Source organism: Coregonus lavaretus (genome assembly GCF_964263955.1).
Source record: "Coregonus lavaretus genome assembly, chromosome: 11".
NCBI lineage: Eukaryota > Metazoa > Chordata > Actinopteri > Salmoniformes > Salmonidae > Coregonus > Coregonus lavaretus.
The window spans coordinates 46,239,140-46,258,710 of NC_139998.1; the positions used below are offsets into that span (position 1 = coordinate 46,239,140).

Consider the following 19,571-nt stretch of genomic DNA (forward strand, 5'->3'; position numbering starts at 1 on the left):
TGCATTAGTAGTTAGAGCTGAAAACATTTCCAATTTTGTGTTTTAACCCATTCAAAAAAGTTTGTGGGTAACTCTAAATTCTGAAATTCAAAAGAAATCTATGATAGATACTGCACAATTTTTGTATTTTACAACAGTGATTGTGAAGATATAATTCAAAGCCAAATAAGTAGACAAACAAAAGTTCCATACATGAGTGATGAATCACATTAGTGATGCATCTCTCAATCCATTTTGTACAAGAAATAAAATAAAATAAATTGGGACAAGGTCACAGAAGGCAAATCATTAGTTGAGGGGAGTTGGTCTAGCATGTTATGTAAACAGAGGTTTTAGAGTAGGTTTCGTTCACGCTATTGGCTTCCTCGAGTTTCCTTGATGACCTGCAGGTCATGACCCTGGCCATGGAAAATTCATCTTTGACGTCACCGACCCCCAGAAAATAATGCTGCTAACTGTTTTGGAAAGCCTTCCATCCATAGCTATTGAAACTCTATTAAGTTCTACCTGAGAATACTTTGATCTGTATAGCTTTTGAACAGTAAATATGATTTGGCCAGTGGCATCCCACCTGTGCTGACATCACAGAGGCACACCACATGCAATCACGGGTAACAACAAAGTAGGCCCATAATAAAAACAGATTAAAAAACACCCCCAAGTGAAGAGAGGTGACTCTGCTTTTGTTTAGCCAGCTTGCTAAGTGGATAAGGCATCGGTACATCAGACACAGAGCACAGTGTTGACCTATGGCTGGCCTGCTGAACAGTACTGAACACCTGAGGCAGAAGACGAGAGGCTTGTCTGTAGCGTTATGAACAAAAGGCTTCATTGAGACACCAACACAAGAGACATCAACAGAAACATTAACCCATGATTTAGACTCAGGAGTTACCTTCAGACCAGGCCAGGAGGCTGTGTTAGCGAGCAAACCACATGACAACTACATGATGTGGAACAGCAAGAGCTCTAGCAGTGTGACGGCTCCAAAACAAAGCCCTACTACATGAACTATTAGTCTCCTCAATTGACTTCCTTAGCATCACATAGGGACTTCAAAAGGGATAACTATCTGGCATCTTAATGCCTTCAAGGGGTAATTATCAGGCATCATACAATGATGTGCAGATAAACAGGAGGCTGGTTTGCACTGTGACCCATCTAAAACCTTTCAACTTTCCAACAAAACTAATCTTTCAGGCTACAATCAAGTCTTCACCCAGCACCCAAGGAATCAACCCAACATTTGAGAAAGACAGCTCTGACAAATGGACAATAAAGTATCTCATTGTAACATATTGTACGCAAAGTATTGTAAAGTATCGTACCCTAAAGCATCTCATTGTAAAGTATCGTACCATACAGTCTCTTATTGTAAAGTATCGTACTGTAAAGTCTCTCATTCTAAAGTATCGTACAGTAAAGTATCGTAAAGTACCGTATCGTTACCTGGGTGTGTGAGACAGGGTGAAGCGTCTCTGCAGGGTGATGCTGCGGTTCATGAGGAGCTTGCGGAAGAGGAGCGGAGAGTTGCGGGGCGAGTCCCGGGGGGACATCCTGGGGGAGCCGCAGGGCGAACCCCCAGCGGAGCGTGGATTCAGTTTGATGGGCTGGGTTCGGGCGGCGGGGCCAACACCGCTGGGGGAGGAGGGCACCTCCAACAGCGACGCGCTATCCCAGCGTGCCTCACTCATGCTGCCGGGGGGGTACACGCCCCGTCCTCTCCACTCAACTGCGACTGGGGATGCTCCGATGTTCTGACCTTATAGCTGCCTCTCTCCACCGAGGAAAGTCCACCAGGATGCTCTCTCAAATAATTACTTAACTTAATGCTCTCTGTGCCTTGGGGCTGGCACATAATGAATCCACAGGCATCCACAGTATGAAAATGTATGCACTCACTAACTGTAAGTCGCTCTGGATAAGAGCGTCTGCTAAATGACTCAAATGTAAATGTAAATCTCAAAGAGTTGTCAAAGGTTTGAAATAAACTTGAAAAATGTTCATCTTCAGAGACTGTACCAATGTACCTTCACAAAATGTTATTTTTTCCTTTTGGGATTGAGTATCTATCCAACCTTGCTCAGTAGAGTGATCTACTGGTCTTGCTTGATAGACACACACACAAGTGCTGCGTGAGCCTCCCCTCCGGGATGAGCTCTGTTTACATAGCACTAAGACCCTTCCCTCCCCCCTGCCTAAATATGGCCGGCCTGAGTTATACAGGGGGGTTAGCGCGCCGCGGGAGAGCTAGCCGCTAGCCTCCACATCCTCAGAGGAACAAACATTTCCTTTCTCAGCCTGTAAACATTAACCAGTCAGAGCCATGTTTTCACTCTCCCTAAACAAACACATGCCTGAGCTGCTGTGTTCAGGCTCAGGAACAGGTCTTAGCTGACAAGGCCTGTTTGGTTCTACATTATGCTCAGTTAGCAAGGAAAAGTTACATGAGAGGGGGCCTCTTCTGACCATTAAAAAGAGAAAGGGAGATAAAGTTTGAGAGGAGCACAAACGATCAGGGCTCTTATCTCAAATGGAGAGTGTGCCTTCTCCCATGGGGTTGGTGGATGATGGAAAAAGACACCATCTTGTGTCCCTTCTTGACCCAGACGGTGGCCAGTGACCTGTTCCTCATCTACCCCACACAAGGCCTCTGGAAACCAGCTGAACAAGGGCTAGGCAACTTCCTCTGCCTGATATACTAATCTAGCGACCTTGTGTATATAAGCGCGACACTATACAGTGGGGAGAACAAGTATTTGATACATTGCCGATTTTGCAGGTTTTCCTACTTACAAAGCATGTAGAGGTCTGTAATTTTTATCATAGGTACACTTCAACTGTGAGAGACGGAATCTAAAACAAAAATCCAGAAAATCACATTGTATGATTTTTAAGTAATTCATTTGCATTTTATTGCATGACATAAGTATTTGATCACCTACCAACCAGTAAGAATTCCGGCTCTCACAGACCTGTTAGTTTTTCTTTAATAATAATAATAATAATAATAATAATAATAATAATAATAATAATAATATGCCATTTAGCAGACACTTTTATCCAAAGCGACTTACAGTCATGCGTGCATACATTTTTTTTGTGTATGGGTGGTCCCGGGGATCGAACCCACTACCCTGGCGTTACAAGCGCTGTGCTCTACCAGCTGAGCTACAGAGGACCACTTTAAGAAGCCCTCCTGTTCTCCACTCATTACCTGTATTAACTGCACCTGTTTGAACTTGTTACCTGTATAAAAGACACCTGTCCACACACTCAATCAAACAGACTCCAACCTCTCCACAATGGCCAAGACCAGAGCGCTGTGTAAGGACATCAGGGTTAAAATTGTAGACCTGCACAAGGCTGGGATGGGCTACAGGTCAATAGGCAAGCAGCTTGGCGAGAAGGCAACAACTGTTGCCGCAATTATTAGAAAATGGAAGAAGTTCAAGATGACGGTCAATCACCCTCGGTCTGGGGCTCCATGCAAGATCTCACCTCGTGGGGCATCAATGATCATGAGGAAGGTGAGGGATCAGTCCAGAACTACACGGCAGGACCTGGTCAATGACCTGAAGAGAGCTGGGACCACAGTCTCAAAGAAAACCATTAGTAACACACTACGCCGTCATGGATTAAAATCCTGCAGCGCACGCAAGATCCCCCTGCTCAAGCCAGCGCATGTCCAGGCCTGTCTGAAGTTTGCCAATGACCATCTGGATGATCCAGAGGAGGAATGGGAGAAGGTCATGTGGTCTGATGAGACAAAAATATAGCTTTTTGGTCTAAACTCCACTCGCCGTGTTTGGAGGAAGAAGAAGGATGAGTACAACCCCAAGAACACCATCCCAACCATTCTTTGGGGATGCTTTTCTGCAAAGAAGACAGGACGACTGCACCGTATTGAGGGGAGGATGGAAGGGGCCATATATCGCGAGATCTTGGCCAACAACCTCCTTCCCTCAGTAAGAGCATTGAAGATGGGTCGTGGCTGTGTCTTCCAGCATGACAACGACCCAAAACACACAGCCAGGGCAACTAAGGAGTGGCTCCGTAAGAAGCATCTCAAGGTCCTGGAGAAGCCAGTCTCCAGACCTGAACCCAATAGAACATCTTTGGAGGGAGCTGAAAGTCCGTATTGCCCAGCGACAGCCCCGAAACCTGAAGGATCTGGAGAAGGTCTGTATGGAGGAGTGGGCCAAAATCCCTGCTGCAGTGTGTGCAAACCTGGTCAAGACCTACAGGAAACGTATGATCTCTGTAATTGCAAACAAAGGTTTCTGTACCAAATATTAAGTTCTGCTTTTCTGATGTATCAAATACTTATGTCATGCAAATTAATTACTTAAAAATCATACAATGTGATTTTCTGGATTTTTGTTTTAGATTCCGTCTCTCACAGTTGAAGTGTACCTATGATAAAAATGACAGACCTCTACATGCTTTGTAAGTAGGAAAACATGCAAAATCGGCAGTGTATCAAATACTTGTTCTCCCCACTATATATACAGAATGCTATCAGTAGTATACTAGAACAGCACATTCACGACCACCAAAGACAATATTACCAATAGACTGTGATGGGGTGGGCAAACTAGAGCCCAGCGGGCTACATCCAGCCCGCCAGACAATTAAATGTGGCCTGCGAGGGATTTTATTAATTTTTGGGATGGGGGGAAATGTTTAATTTGTTGTTTTTTTAAACACTCCCGGCCACAGTTGAACGTCTAAAACCAGATACGTCCATTATCATTTCTACATACTTTCTATCTATTTTCAAATAACTACCCTTTCTCTGGCCTGCAAATAGATTTTGAAATCAAATCAATATTTTAAAAACCTGTGCGGCCCTCTGTTGAATTGCGAAATCCTGATGTGGCCATGGAGCCAAAAGGTTTGCCCACTCCTGTTCTAACCAGTATATTGTAACTAAGGTAATATGGAGTCTAGATGAGGAACAATATGACTTTTATAGTACAAAGTAAAAAGAACACATTATGTGCTACCTAGAAATAATAACATGCTTTCATAGAGAGGGCAAGGAAAATGCAGGCTATAACTGCCTGAATCTGGTAAGGGCAAACTGAAAGAATCCACAAGCAGAGTTTGTCCTGATGCTTATCTACAACTCATAAGCCAGCATCAGACCTATGCAAATATGACCCTTAGACTAAAATACTCCTGAAAGCTCAGTCTGGAAATGAATGTAGTAGACTCCTTGTGATCCTATTTTATGCAATTATGTAAATTAACGGTAAATGGTTCAACAGTCTCCAATGCTTTTTTATACTATATTTGGAAAGTGGCCTAAATCTGAATTCCTGGAATGGAGATTTAATAGCACAGTAAATAATTACTAACAACGTTTGTATGTAAGACAATATCTGGTATAATCAAAAACCACCACGCTACAAGTCTCATTGTAATAAGTCCTCTCTATTATCTCATATTTGGACAGGGTTGTAGTGAAAAGATTTTGCAGTTATTCACAAATCTAAATTATCATCTTTTCTTCGTTGTCAATATCTATGAAACATCAAAGATGGGATAGCCCTAATACAGTTTGGAATGAGATCACTTTTCCAAACACAGCTGCTGTGTGAACCTTTGCCAAATGCAACCAGCAGATGGTGCACTTTGAGTTTTCCCAGCCCCGCTACAGGCCTTCCACCCCTCCACACACGGGGCCATTACTGCATACACACTCCGGCCCGGAACACTCACAGGGCAGGATGGAGTGTTCTAGGATCACAATTAGGCCGATAATGTGTGTCTGTGAGGAATTAAGGACAGACACCAGACCCCTGCAACAGGTCAACTTTAGAATAGTAGAATATTGATAGTGTATGCGAGGGACAGAGCACGAAAAAGAGCATGCAGAGGGACTTCAAACAGCCTGGTCCCAGATCTTTATGGATTTTTAGCCAACTCATCTGACGGTAGTTGGCCAAAGCCTAAATCGATCTAGGGCCAGGCGATCTTCAAATACTGGGGCGCAAATGTTTTATACTATAGCACAATGGCATAAACCAATGTATTAGGGGGGTTTTCCCCTGAATTTCTTTAAAAGCAATACTATTGACGAGGTAATCCATTCAATTGTGATGGGTACTGTGTGCATTCATAAACATAAAGGTAAGAGTCAATGATGCTCGCCATCATGGTGTGTGGCAGTGGCCGTTTAAGATGAAGGAGGACAATATTTTTTTTTATGAGCATGGCCTTATTTCTATTACAGCATATTGGATGACAGTCATTCATATTTCATTCACCCAGCTCAATGTAACATTGTTCGGTTTAGGCTACTACATGATACAAACATTTTACCTATTGGCTAGGTTGCTACAACCAAGCCTATAAATGAAAGTTTACAACGTACAGTGAGGGAAAAAAGTATTTGATCCCCTGCTGATTTTGTATGTTTGCCCACTGACAAAGACATGATCAGTCTATAATTTTAATGGTAGGTTTATTTGAACAGTGAGAGACAGAATAACAACAAAAAAATCCAGAAAAACACATGTCAAAAATGTTATCAATTGATTTGCATTTTAATGAAGGAAATAAGTATTTGACCCCTCTGCAAAACATTACTTAGTACTTGGTGGCAAAACCCTTGTTGGAAATCACAGAGGTCAGACGTTTCTTGTAGTTGGCCACCAGGTTTGCACACATCTCAGGAGGGATGTGTGCAAACATCCTCTTTGTCCCACTCCTCTTTGCAGATCTTCTCCAAGTCATTAAGGTTTTGAGGCTGACGTTTGGCAACTCGAACCTTCAGCTCCCTCCACAGATTTTCTATGGGATTATGGTCTGGAGACTGGCTAGGCCACTCCAGGACCTTAATGTGCTTCTTGAGCCACTCCTTTGTTGCCTTGGCCGTGTGTTTTGGGTCATTGTCATGCTGGAATACCCATCCACGACCCATTTTCAATGCCTTGACTGAGGGAAGGAGGTTCTCACCCAAGATTTGATGGTACATGGCCCCGTCCTTCGTCCCTTTGATGCGGTGAAGTTGTCCTGTCCCCTTAGCAGAAAAACACACCCAAAGCATAATGTTTCCACCTCCATGTTTGACGGTGGGGATGGTGTTCTTGGGGTCATAGGCAGCATTCCTCCTCCTCCAAACACGGCGAGTTGAGTTGATGCCAAAGAGCTCGATTTTGGTCTCATCTGACCACAACACTTTCACCCAGTTCTCCTCTGAATCATTCAGATGTTCATTGGCAAACTTCAGACGGGCCTGTATGTGCTTTCTTGAGCAGGGGGACCTTGCGGGCGCTGCAGGATTTCAGTCCTTCACGGCGTAGTGTGTTACCAATTGTTTTCTTGGTGACTATGGTCCCGGCTGCCTTGAGATCATTGACAAGATCCTCCCGTGTAGTTCTGGGCTGATTCCTCACCGTTCTCATGATCATTGCAACTCCACGAGGTGAGATCTTGCATGGAGCCCCAGGCCGAGGGAGGTTGACAGTTCTTTTGTGTTTCTTCCATTTGTGAATAATCGCACCAACTATTGTCACCTTCTCACCAAGCTGCTTGGTGATGGTCTTGTAGCCCATTCCAGCCTTGTGTAGGTCTACAATCTTGTCCCTGACATCCTTGGAGAGCTCTTTCGTCTTGGCCATGGTGGAGAGTTTGGAATCTGATTGATTGATTGCTTCTGTGGACAGGTGTCTTTTATACAGGTAACAAGCTGAGATTAGGAGCACTCCCTTTAAGAGTGTGCTCCTAATCTCAGCTCATAACCTGTATGAAAGACACCTGGGAGCCAGAAATCTTTCTGATTGAGAGGGGGTCAAATACTTATTTCCCTAATTAAAATGCAAATCAATTTATAACATTTTTGACATGCGTCTTTCTGAATTTTTTTGTTTGTTCAAATAAAACTACCATTAAAATTATAGACTGATCATTTCTTTGTCAGTGGGCAAATGTACAAAATCAGCAGGGGATCAAATACTTTTTTCCCTCACTGTAGGTGCACAAGTCGAGCGAAATTTGAGTAATCAAGGTAACAGACATTGACACAAATCAAATCAAATGTTATTTGTCACATACACGTGTTTAGCAGATGTTATAACAGGTGTAGCGAAATGCTTGTACTTCTAGCTCTGACAGTGCAGTAATATCTAACAATTTCACAACATATACCCAATACACACAAAAAAGTAAGGAATGGGATTTAAGAATATATACATATATGGACAAGCAATGACAGAGCAGCATGGACTAAGATACAGTAGAATATTATAGAATAGAATGCAGTATATATAAACATGATTAAAGTGACTAGTGTTCCATTTCTTAAAGTGGCCAGTGATTTCAATAGGCAGCAGCAGCCTCTAATGTGCTAGTGATGGCTATTTAACAGTCTGATGGCCTTGAGATAGAAGCTGTTTTTCATTCTCTCGGTCCCAGCTTTGATGCACCTGTACTGACCTCGCCTTCTGGATTCAATACTGCCTTGCACACTCTTGTCTGCATCTAGCTGATCCAGGGTGTAATCATTACGAGAGTTTCTACTGGACAAATTCAGGTATGTTTATCCCCGTTTCGTTCCGTTTGCTTCCGTTTAAGAATCGTTTTTCAACAGAATCGGCGGAATGAATACACCCCTGATCACACGTAAAACACAGTTCACATTTGATAGCAGGCACATACAGTGCATTCGGAAAGTGTTCAGGCCCTTGAATTTGTACACATTTTGTTACGTTACAGCCTTATTCTAAAATGGATTAAATTGTTTTTTCCCTCATCAATCTAGAAACAATACCCCATAATGACAAAGCAAAAACATGTTTGTAGAAATGTTTGCAAAAACAACGGAAATATCACATTTACATAAGTATTCAGACCCTTTACTCAGTACTTTGTTGAAGCACCTTTGGCAGCTATTACAGCCTTGAGACTTCTTGGGTATGACGCTACAAGCTTGGCACACATGTATTTGTGGAGTTTCTCCCATTCTTCTTTGCAGATCCTCTCAAGCTCTGTCAGGTTGGATGGGGAGCGTCACTGCACAGCTATTTTCAGGTCTCTCCAGAGATGTTTGATCGGGTTCAAGTCCGGGCTCTTGCTGGGCCACTCAAGGACATTCAGAGACTTGTCCCGAAGCCACCCCTGCGTTGTCTTGGCTGTGTGCTTAGGGTCGTTGTCCTGTTGGAAGGTGAACCTTCGCCCCAGTCTGAGGTCCTGAACGCTCTAGAGCAGGTTTTCATCAAGGATCTCTCTGTACTTTGCGCCGTTCATCTTTTCCTCAATCCTGACTAGTCTCCCTGCCGCTGAAAAACATCCCCACAGCATGATGCTGCCACCACCATGCTTCACCGTAGGGATGGTGCCAGGTTTCCTCCAGACGTGATGCTTGGCATTCAGACCAAAGAGTTCAATCTTGGTTTCATAAGACCAGATAATCTTGTTTCTCATGGTCTGAGAGTCCTTTAGGTGCCTTTTGGCAAACTTGAAGCGGGCTGTCATGTGCCTTTTACTGAGGAGTGGCTACCGTCTGGCCACTCTACCATAAAGGCTTGATTGGTGGAGTGCTGCAGAGATGGTTGTCCTTCTGGAAGGTTCTCCAATCTCCACAGAGGAACTCTGGAGCTCTGTCAGAGTGACCATCGGGTTCTTGGTAGCCTCCCTGACCAAGGCCCTTCTCCCCTGATTGCTCAGTTTGGCCAGGCGGGCAGCTCTAAGAAGAGTCTTGGTGGTTTCAAACTTCTTCTATTTAAGAAAGAGGGAGGTCACTGTGTTCTTGAGGACCTTCAATGGTGCAGACATTTTTTGGTAGCCTTCCCCAGATCTGTGCATCGATACAATCCTGTCTTGGAGCTCTACGGACAATTCCTTCGAACTCAAGTCCTCCCTAATCTTAAACGTCACTGACCGCCACTGTATTGGCCATATACCGCACACCCAAGGTGCCTTATAAACAGGTTACCAACGTAATTAGAACAGTAAACAAGTAGTTTTGCGTCATACCCGTGGTATATTGTCTTATATACCACGGCTTTCGGCCAATTAGAATCTAGGGCTCGAACAACCCAGTTTATAATAATGATTTAATCAGCTGTTTTGATTCAATCAAACTATTATTATAATTCATGTCCACTAAATGACTCACCTCTGGATGCACGTGACACTTATTCCAAAACTGAGTCACTTAACCGCCACCCTTCACTGTCACACAAACACACCGTTTCAAACATACACACACCCATGCTGACATACACACACAGTTCTAAAACACACATGTACATATACTGTTACACACAATGTTTCAAACACACAACCACATTTTAAGTGTGATTAGATTTTTGAAAGTCAAATTATGTTACCTAAAGGGTAACTGAGAAAGGACAAGGAATGTAAGAGAATTGTCTCAGAATGTTATGGAGCAAATGTAAACAGAGCTTTCGAAGCCCAGATGGAACAATCAAATAATAGTCAAATCCTCTCTTGGAACCGAGGGTATATACAGTAAGTGAGTGCAATATGGAGACCCCCTCCTTTGGATAAGACAAGAACTTGGACAGAACTGAGAGAAATCCCAGTACTGTCTGTGTGTCACTGCCTGCCAGTCAGAGATGGCAATGATATGCCTCTATGGACTAGACTAGAGTCTCCAAGCCCTGGCAAGGCTTTCCCTCTCATGGGTATAGGCTTGCAAGAGGGAGAGTCAGTGGACCAGCTTGCAGATAAAACATTTGCATCTGTTGTGTTCAGTGGGAATTTTTTCATCACAAAGGACTCGATAAAATTAACCTTCTTCTGGACTGAAAAGCATGCTCATTGGAGAATCTCAATTGATAGTGCTTTTAAGTCCAGGAACAGGCTTTTTTGATCAACGCTTTAACTCCCCTTTGATATACACTGTGTGTACAAAACATTAGGAACACCTGCTCTTTCAATGACATAGACTGACCAGGTGAATCCAGGTGAAAGCTATGATCCCTTATTGATGTCACTTGTTAAATCCACTTCAAATCAGTGTATATGAAGGGGAATAGACAGGTTAAATAAGGATTTTTAAGCCTTGAGACAACTGAGACATGGATTGTGTATGTATGCCATTCAGAGGGTGAATGGGCAACACAAAAGTTTTAAGTGCCTTTGAATGGGGTATGGTAGTAGGTGCCAGGCGCACCGGTTTGAGTGTGTCAAAAACTGCAACGCTGCTGGGTTTTCCACACTCAACAGTTTCCCGTGTGTATCAAGCATGGTCCACCACCCAAAGGACATCCAGCCAATTTGACACACTGTGGGAAGCATTGTCGTCAACATGGGCCAGCATCCCTGTGAAACGCTTGACACCTTGTAGAGTCCATGCCCCGACAAATTGAGGCTGTTCTAAGGGCAAAAGGGGGGGTGCAACTCAATATTAGGAAGGTGTTCATTGTACCCAGTGCATATGTTAAGCAAAGTATGGTTATTGAGTTCAGTACATGTAGTTGGTGTGTTACAAGACACTGTTGTGCACTGGATGTCGTCACCAGACCACAGGCATGCTCTGCCATAGCAGCCTTCACCATGCTGAATCACATCTCCCCGTCTGTCGGTTACACTCCGCAGCATCTCCTAGGCAACCAAGAGCTCCTCAAAAGCAAAGTGTGTATTTATTCAAAAAGACAGCTAGAACTAAGGATATGTCAGTGACCTTCCTTGCACCTGGATCTGCAATGAGTGTGCTAGTAAGGGTGTATAGTACAGATGAATGGTGCAGCATTGTGGAATTAATGACATTGGTTACATCTAGAGTGTGTGTACATTCTGTGCATTAAAACATTTTAGTATTTTTTCCCCTACTGCTCAGATCATATAGTTATTTTTCATAGAGATGACCATAAAGCAAATCTCTACAATTATCATAACATGACCATAACATGAATGGTTAAAAAGCACACAAAAGTAATTTTACCCCCCCCCCCCCCCTGCTGCCCTCTTGTGGTTATCCAAAGCTAAAATCTGTAAATGCAAACTTTCATCCAATGGCAAGGCCAGTGAGTGAGCGCCCTCCTCCATCCAAAAGAACCATAGAGTCAATAGAATTGTAGCTGGAGAGGCATCCTTGCTACTTTCCTCTTTGCTTCTAATATACAGTGAGGGGAAAAAAGTATTTGATCCCCTGCTGATTTTGTACGTTTGCCCACTGACAAAGAAATGATCAGTCTATAATTTTAATGGTAGGTTTATTTGAACAATGAGAGACAGAATAACAACAAAAAAATCCAGAAAAACACATGTCAAAAATGTTATAAATTGATTTGCATTTTAAATGAGGGAAATAAGTATTTGACCCCCTCTCAATCAGAAAGATTTCTGGCTCCCAGGTGTCTTTTATACAGGTAACGAGCTGAGATTAGGAGCACACTCTTAAAGGGAGTGCTCCTAATCTCAGCTTGTTACCTGTATAAAAGACACCTGTCCACAGAAGCAATCAATCAGATTCCAAACTCTCCACCATGACCAAGACCAAAGAGCTCTCCAAGGATATCAGGGACAAGATTGTAGACCTACACAAGGCTGGAATGGGCTATAAGACCATCGCCAAGCAGTTTGGTGAGAAGGTGACAACAGTTGGTGCGATTATTCGCAAATGGAAGAAACACAAAATAACTGTCAATCTCCCTCGGCCTGGGGCTCCATGCAAGATCTCACCTCGTGGAGTTGCAATGATCATGAGAACGGTGAGGAATCAGCCCAGAACTACATGGGAGGATCTTGTCAATGATCTCAAGGCAGCTGGGACCATAGTCACCAAGAAAACAATTGGTAACACACTACGCCGTGAAGGACTAAAATCCTGCAGCGCCCGCAAGGTCCCCCTGCTCAAGAAAGCACATATACAGGCCCGTCTGAAGTTTGCCAATGAACATCTGAATGATTCAGATGAGAACTGGGTGAGTGTTGTGGTCGGATGAGACCAAAATGGAGCTCTTTGGCATCAACTCAACTCGCCGTGTTTGTAGGAGGAGGAATGCTGCCTATGACCCCAAGAACACCATCCCCACCGTCAAACATGGAGGTGGAAACATTATGCTTTGGGGGTGTTTTTCTGCTAAGGGGACAGGACAACTTCACCACATCAAAAGGGACGATGGACAGGGCCATGTACCGTCAAATCTTGGGTGAGAGCCTCCTTCCCACAGCCAGGGCATTGAAAATGGGTCGTGGATGGGTATTCCAGCATGACAATGACCCAAAACACACGGCCAATGCAACAAAGGAGTGATTCAAGAAGAAGCACATTAAGGTCCTGGAGTGGCCTAGCTAGTCTCCAGACCTTAATCCCATAGAAAATCTGTGGAGGGAGCTGAAGGTTCGAGTTGCCAAACGTCAGCCTCGAAACGTTAATGACTTGGAGAAGATCTGCAAAGAGGAGTGGGACAAAATCCCTCCTGAGATGTGTGCAAACCTGGTGGCCAACTACAAGAAACGTCTGACCTTTGTGATTGCCAACAAGGGTTTTGCCACCAAGTACTAAGTCATTTTGCAGAGGGGTCAAATACTTATTTCCCTCATTAAAATGAAAATCAATGTATAACATTTTTGACATGCTTTTTTCTGGATTTTGTTGTTGTTATTCTGTCTCTCACTGTTCAAATAAACCTACCATTAAAATTATAGACTGATCATGTCTTTGTCAGTGGGCAAACGTAAAAAAATCAGCAGGGGATCAAATCCTTTTTTCCCTCACTGTAACAGTACCACAGCATCCCTATCAGTGAAGCCTCCTGTGAGTATGGACTTTCCACCTCCAGCAACTCTCATCTACAAAGCCGTGTCTCCATTTTTCTGCCTCCCTGTGTATCCTCCTCACCACACAATGCCTGTGAACACATCACCAGTGTGATTCTGAGAGAAATGAGACCCACTCATACAAGGCTGAAGGCACAAAAGCTTTTAATAACTTGCCTGCCATTGCTTTGATTACTCCACTCACTCCAGAAAGGAACATGTTCCAGAGGTAGGCACAGCAGGGGTTATTAAAGAGACATGTCATTCTGTGGAGGAGGTCCTCCATGCATCCTCCATGAGAAAGCTAGCTTTTGAAGATGCTGGTACAGGGGAGTAAATGTCTATATCTAGCCTTTCCTTTAGGAGGAGGTCAAATGCTATCATCATTTGAGCCAACTCTGGAAAGAAACAGAGAAAATAAATTACTTTATGTGACGGCATTGAGGCACAACAAACGTTCTCAAGTGTGAGAAACTGAAAACGTTATGCCTCCATATGGGACTAAAATATGTCAAGACAATTGAGACTGAAGCACAATGATTGCATCTTTCATGTAATACAAATATTCATATTTGGCCTTGTGACTGGAATCAAAGGCTGGCATATCATATTCAAAAAATCAAGGTCCCAGGAAATATAATCATAATGAAATTGATATTTTTGTCACTATTCTTTTCATACAGCAGAGACAGGAGAAAGGGGTTGTAGAAAACAAAGCTGACCCATCGATCGCTAGATTACCTTTCTCAAGACATCCAGTGAAAAAGGTCACATTGATCGAAACTTCAACACACCAAAACATTTGCAGATTGCAATTGAAAACACATCAAAAATGGTTTTATAATAACTAACTTGAGGTTATTACTGCATTTTAAGAGGAAATATGCATGTGAGAAAGTGAGAAATTCAATCAACACTGGGTAATGGGGAATATAACATCATAGTGCCTTTGCAGTATGTCAGGATGAGGTGTGACTGTGATCACTGGGGATGGTGGGTTTCAATTCCCAAAGCTAAGGGGGAGTTGGCGCTAATTTACACAGGCATGAACACAGGAAATAACATCTTCTGGTACTGCGTGTTACACCAACTACAACAATGAAACCAACATCTCAGAACAGAAGAACAGATTACATGCAATGAAAGAAAATTAAGTTAACCCATATTTATGGCTTCCCTAAGCGGAGACCATTGAGCAATTCCACGTCAGTATGGCCCAAAGATGTATCTTCCTGAAATAATCCATAGAAAGGCCCTTTGGGGGAAGGATGTTTGGCATTCCTTTGAAGTCTGTATGTATCCAAAACTATTACTGAAAAATAATTTATTAAAGTTGGTAAATGTGTGACATTTTAGGCTTACCCAGGCCTTTAAGACACTACAACAATGAGTCTGTAGATGCTACAAAGCCAGTATTGGTGTCATTTGAAACTTTACTGTGTACTCTAAAATATGAGTAGTACTTAGATGATGTATACAATTTCTAAATATTCATTTATGGATAATTAAAGATATAAACGTAAATATCTCAAAAGCACCCTTTTTTATTTTGTTTATTTTTAGACTATGTGTTATCACAATATACTCTACAAGTACATAACATTTCCAGAGTGGGCTCTCTGCTACCTTTGAAGATATGACTCATTTTATACATCTAAATTGGCATTATGGGCCATTAACCAATCACAGCCCTCCTTCAGGATTGCAAATTCAGCAAATCAACAGCAGAAGGAGTTCCCGTTGAATCCATTTGGTGCTCATAAAATGTAGCAGAGAACCCACTATGGAAATGTTATGTGCAGTAGCGGTGCGTGGGTAAAATCACTGGGGCTGTCCATGGTTCTGATTTATTTGTGTGTGTGTCGGTGCGTGCAAGTAGAAAAAACATGTTGACTCCCCCTGCTTGTAGATGCCATCCTCCTCTTTCATGTTGCCGAAACGGTCTGACTGTCATACAGTATACACTTTTAGTTCTTGTTGTCCTAGGCTACCTGGCTAAAATACTGGCTCGCTAGCCTAACTTCCTTTCATGGGCAACGATGAGCAAGCTAGTTAACAAGAGCCTTCTACATCTAGCTACATTTTGAACTTCCATCCTCTCAGGCCAGGGGCACAAGGTGTGAATTTATGGTTGGATCAGAATCGTCGTTAAAATCATTGGCCAGTATGGAGATTTAAGTAAAACCACAAGTCCAAATCCCTATCTCCATCCATGGCTAATTTAGGAAAGGGACAATTTTAGCTGGCTAGCTAGCCACCAGAGGACAACGACATAACGAGATTCAACGACATGTTTCTGTCAATGACGTTTTGCTTTTGATGTGATTGGCATGAAGCCAAATCCAAACTGGCTTCCCTTGACACTTTTATTTGGTGCGCCAGGACCATTTACAGCTGAGCTCACTCAGTTTAGCTCAACGTTGATTGGCTATTATTTTATACTTTTTTTAAATCAAGGGAGGCCAAATGCTCGCTGGCTTCCCTTGCATTCAATGCTACGGGCGGCAACAATGTCATTATCTTTTTGACCAGACAGCATCAGATAGATGGGCTACACATACAGAGACAGAGGGGCGCTGTTTCGCTCACTTGGATGCTTTCTCCGGTGAGGTACATTCAGCCTCTTGCGAATTGAAGGAAAATTATGAAAGACAGAGAGACAAAATATGAATAATGTTATACTTTTTTCTTTTTTTTTTGGGGGGGGGGGGGGGGGGGGGGGGGGCTGGTTTCCTTGGTATCCATGAATACACACCACTGGTTATGTATTTGTAGAGTATAATATTGTTTAAAACAATGTCTAAAAATGAACAAAATCAAAAAGGGTACTTTTTAAAATATGTTTGTACACTCTTAGAAAAAAAAAAAGGCGCTATCTAGAACCTAAAAGGGTTCTTCGGCTGTCCCCATAGGAGAACCCTTTGAATAACTATTTTTGGTTCCAGGTAGAATCCTATGGGTTCCATGTAGAACCCTTTCCCCAGAGGGTTCTACATGGAACCAAAAAGGGTTCTCCTATGGGGACAGCCAAAGAACCCTTTTGGAACCCTTTATTCTAAGAATGTAGCTGTAGCAGCAGTGTTCAAAGCGGTTAGAAGAGACCCAGTGCAGGTAAAGGACACCAGCCACTAGCTCCAGTGTCTCAGTCTGATCACAGAGAAAGACTTGACTGAAAAGAGGCAGGATTCTAAAGTGACATCATAACCCACCATCACCAGGTGTCATGCTGTGCTGGAAATGGGTGAGAAAGGGAGCCTTCGTATTAGTCATCCAAGCACTTTAATAAGACTTGAAGAGAGAGACTGGAACATAAAAGGTGATACTAGGTTTGGATTGGAAGTGTGAAAAATAATAATCTATCAGTCTCTGCTCAATAGGGTCACCTCCTCAGTTCTACATTTCCCTTTTGATTGGTGGAGAAAATCCTTTCTCTGCAAATGATGCAAGCAAGCCGATGGCCCGGCACACTGATGAATGGTGTAATTTTGTCCTTCTGTTCGCAGGCGGATTGGATCAGCATGTCCTCTCGGGTTATGGGTCAAACAAATGCAATTACGTAGTCTGTGAAGCGTGTGTGTGTGCAAGCAAGTGAACACAGGTAGCTTAGTGGGTAAGAGCGTTGTGCCAGTAACCGAAAGGTCTCTGGTTCTAATCCCCGAGCCGACTAGGTGAAAAATCTGTCGATGTGTCCTTAAGCAAGGCACTTAACCCTAATTGCTCATGTAAGTCACTCTGCATAAGAGCGTCTGCTAAATGACTAAAAATGTAAAATGTAAAAACAGTAGACCTGTGTGTGTGTGTGCGTGCAAGTAGAGAAAACATGTTGTGCGTGCATGTAGTATTTAGCATTTAAAAAATATATATCATAGTGCTGAGTGAAGGAATATTAGCTGACATAACGATATTGTTCGGTTTGTCACACAAATCTTTTAGCAGAGCTAAAAGCATGGTATTGGTCAGGGTCTTGTTTATACTAAACACTTTCTGCAATATCCCCAAAATGATCATGGTGTTCGCATCTGAGAGCGGACTACACCTGCCATAAAAATGGTCCATTGCACTGCAATGGCAGCAGTAATGGGCATGTAAATGCACTGAAACATATGGGGGGCATCTTCTCAAAACTCAATATGTAGGGCTCTCTTTGAAATACATAACTAATGCGGAGGCTGACTTATTGAAGGCTTCAAACGCCCCTTTCTGTGATCAATTTCCCTAGTCCATACATTACATTTCATCTTGAGTGAATGACAGAAATAACCCCTTCAACAGATCTGTTCATGTACAGTATCTCACATAACTTCTCATAAGTTTGCTACACATATCCAATAATTAAATCATGTCTGATGAAATCATAGCACTGTTCAAAATATGTTGTTTAAAAAAAAACACCATGACTCATTGTCAGTGGAAGTGTTCAAGAATGATGTATATCATTAAATAAACCTTAATGGTTTGCTGTCATTGGAGGACATCCCCTGGCTCTGAAGTGAGCTTCTAATCTAGAAAGTCATCATCCCTCTTTCCCTCCTGCAAACAGAGGGTTCCGCCATTTCCTGTCCCCAGAATCACAAGTGCTCCCTGTTGACTCCAGGCTTTACTCATCAAAGCAAACACAGCCTAATGGTATTTTGGCTGATGCAAACACGACACGCTGTCACTGATAACCCAGCCTGGATCCCATTTCACATCCATCACACGCTCCTGGCAGTGCTGACGGATTGGCCGATCCAAAGAAATCACCAACACAAAGACTTGGCTCAACAAGAGGAGGATGTCTAGGCTTTGCTCTCATGTCCAGGTATCGGTTGCAAATGAGATAATTACCTATTTTGGTTAAATAAAGGTTGAACGTTTTATTTTATTTTCACGTTTTAATCATTTAGCAGACACTCATCCAGAGCTACTTACAGGAGCAATTAGGTTCAAGTGCCTTGCTCAAAGGCACATAGACAGATTTTTCACTTAGTTGGCTCTGGGATTTCAACCAGCAACCTTTTGGTTACTGGCCCAGCGCTCTTAACCACTAGGCTACCTGCCGCCTTAAAAAAAAAGGTTATTCATTTTTGTAAATGATATACAGTGCATTCGAAAAGTATTCAGACCCCATGACTTTTCCACATTTTGTTACGTTACAGCCTTATTAAAAAATAATTTTTTCCCTCATCAATCAAAAACATTTTTTTTATTTTTTATATCACATTTACATACATAAGTATTCAGACCCTTTACTCAGTACTTTGTTGAAGCACCTTTGGTAGCGATTACAGCCTCGAGTCTTCTTGGGTATGACGCTACAAGCTTGACACACCTGTATTTGGGGAGTTTCTCCCATTCTTCTCTGCAGATCCTCTCAAGCTCTGTCAGGTTGGGGAGCGTCACTGCACAGCTATTTTCAGGTCTCTCCAGAGATGTTCGATTGGGTTCAAGTCCCCGTGCTCTGGCTGGGCCACTCAAGGACATTCAGAGACTTGTCCCGAAGCCACTCCTGCGTTGTCTTGGCTGTGTGCTTAGGGTCGTTGTCCTGTTGGAAGGTGAACCTTCACCCCAGTCTGAGGTCCTGAGCGCTCTAGAGCAGGTTTTCATCAAGGATCTCTCTGTACTTTGCTCCGTTCATCTTTCCCTCGATTCTGACTAGTCTCCCAGCCTCTGCCGCTGAAAAACATCCCCACAGCATGATGCTGCCATCACCATGCTTCACCGTAGGGATGGTGCCAGGTTTCCTCCAGATGTGAGGCTTGGCCTTCAGGCCAAAAATTTCAATCTTGGTTTCGTCAGACCAGAGAATCTTGTTTCTCATGGTCTGAGAGTCCTTTAGGTGCCTTTTGGCA

The 19,571-nt window shown here is 43.0% G+C and overlaps 1 protein-coding gene across 2 annotated transcripts in view; it reads right to left on the reverse strand.

Annotated features, from left to right (window-relative positions):
• Positions 1 to 19,571, reverse strand: part of LOC311137761 (3',5'-cyclic-AMP phosphodiesterase 4C-like) — a 155,052-nt gene that overhangs the window by 75,246 nt on the left and 60,235 nt on the right. Inside the window, exon 1 of one of the 2 annotated variants that reach the window (XM_084172344.1) lies at positions 1,450 to 2,096. The exons of the other annotated variant lie outside the window; for it this stretch is intronic. Coding sequence (XP_084028470.1) covers positions 1,450 to 1,694 — 245 coding nt within the window. The 5' untranslated portion in view covers positions 1,695 to 2,096. Of the gene's footprint in view, positions 1 to 1,449; positions 2,097 to 19,571 lie in introns of those variants that run through there. 2 annotated transcript variants of the gene reach the window in all.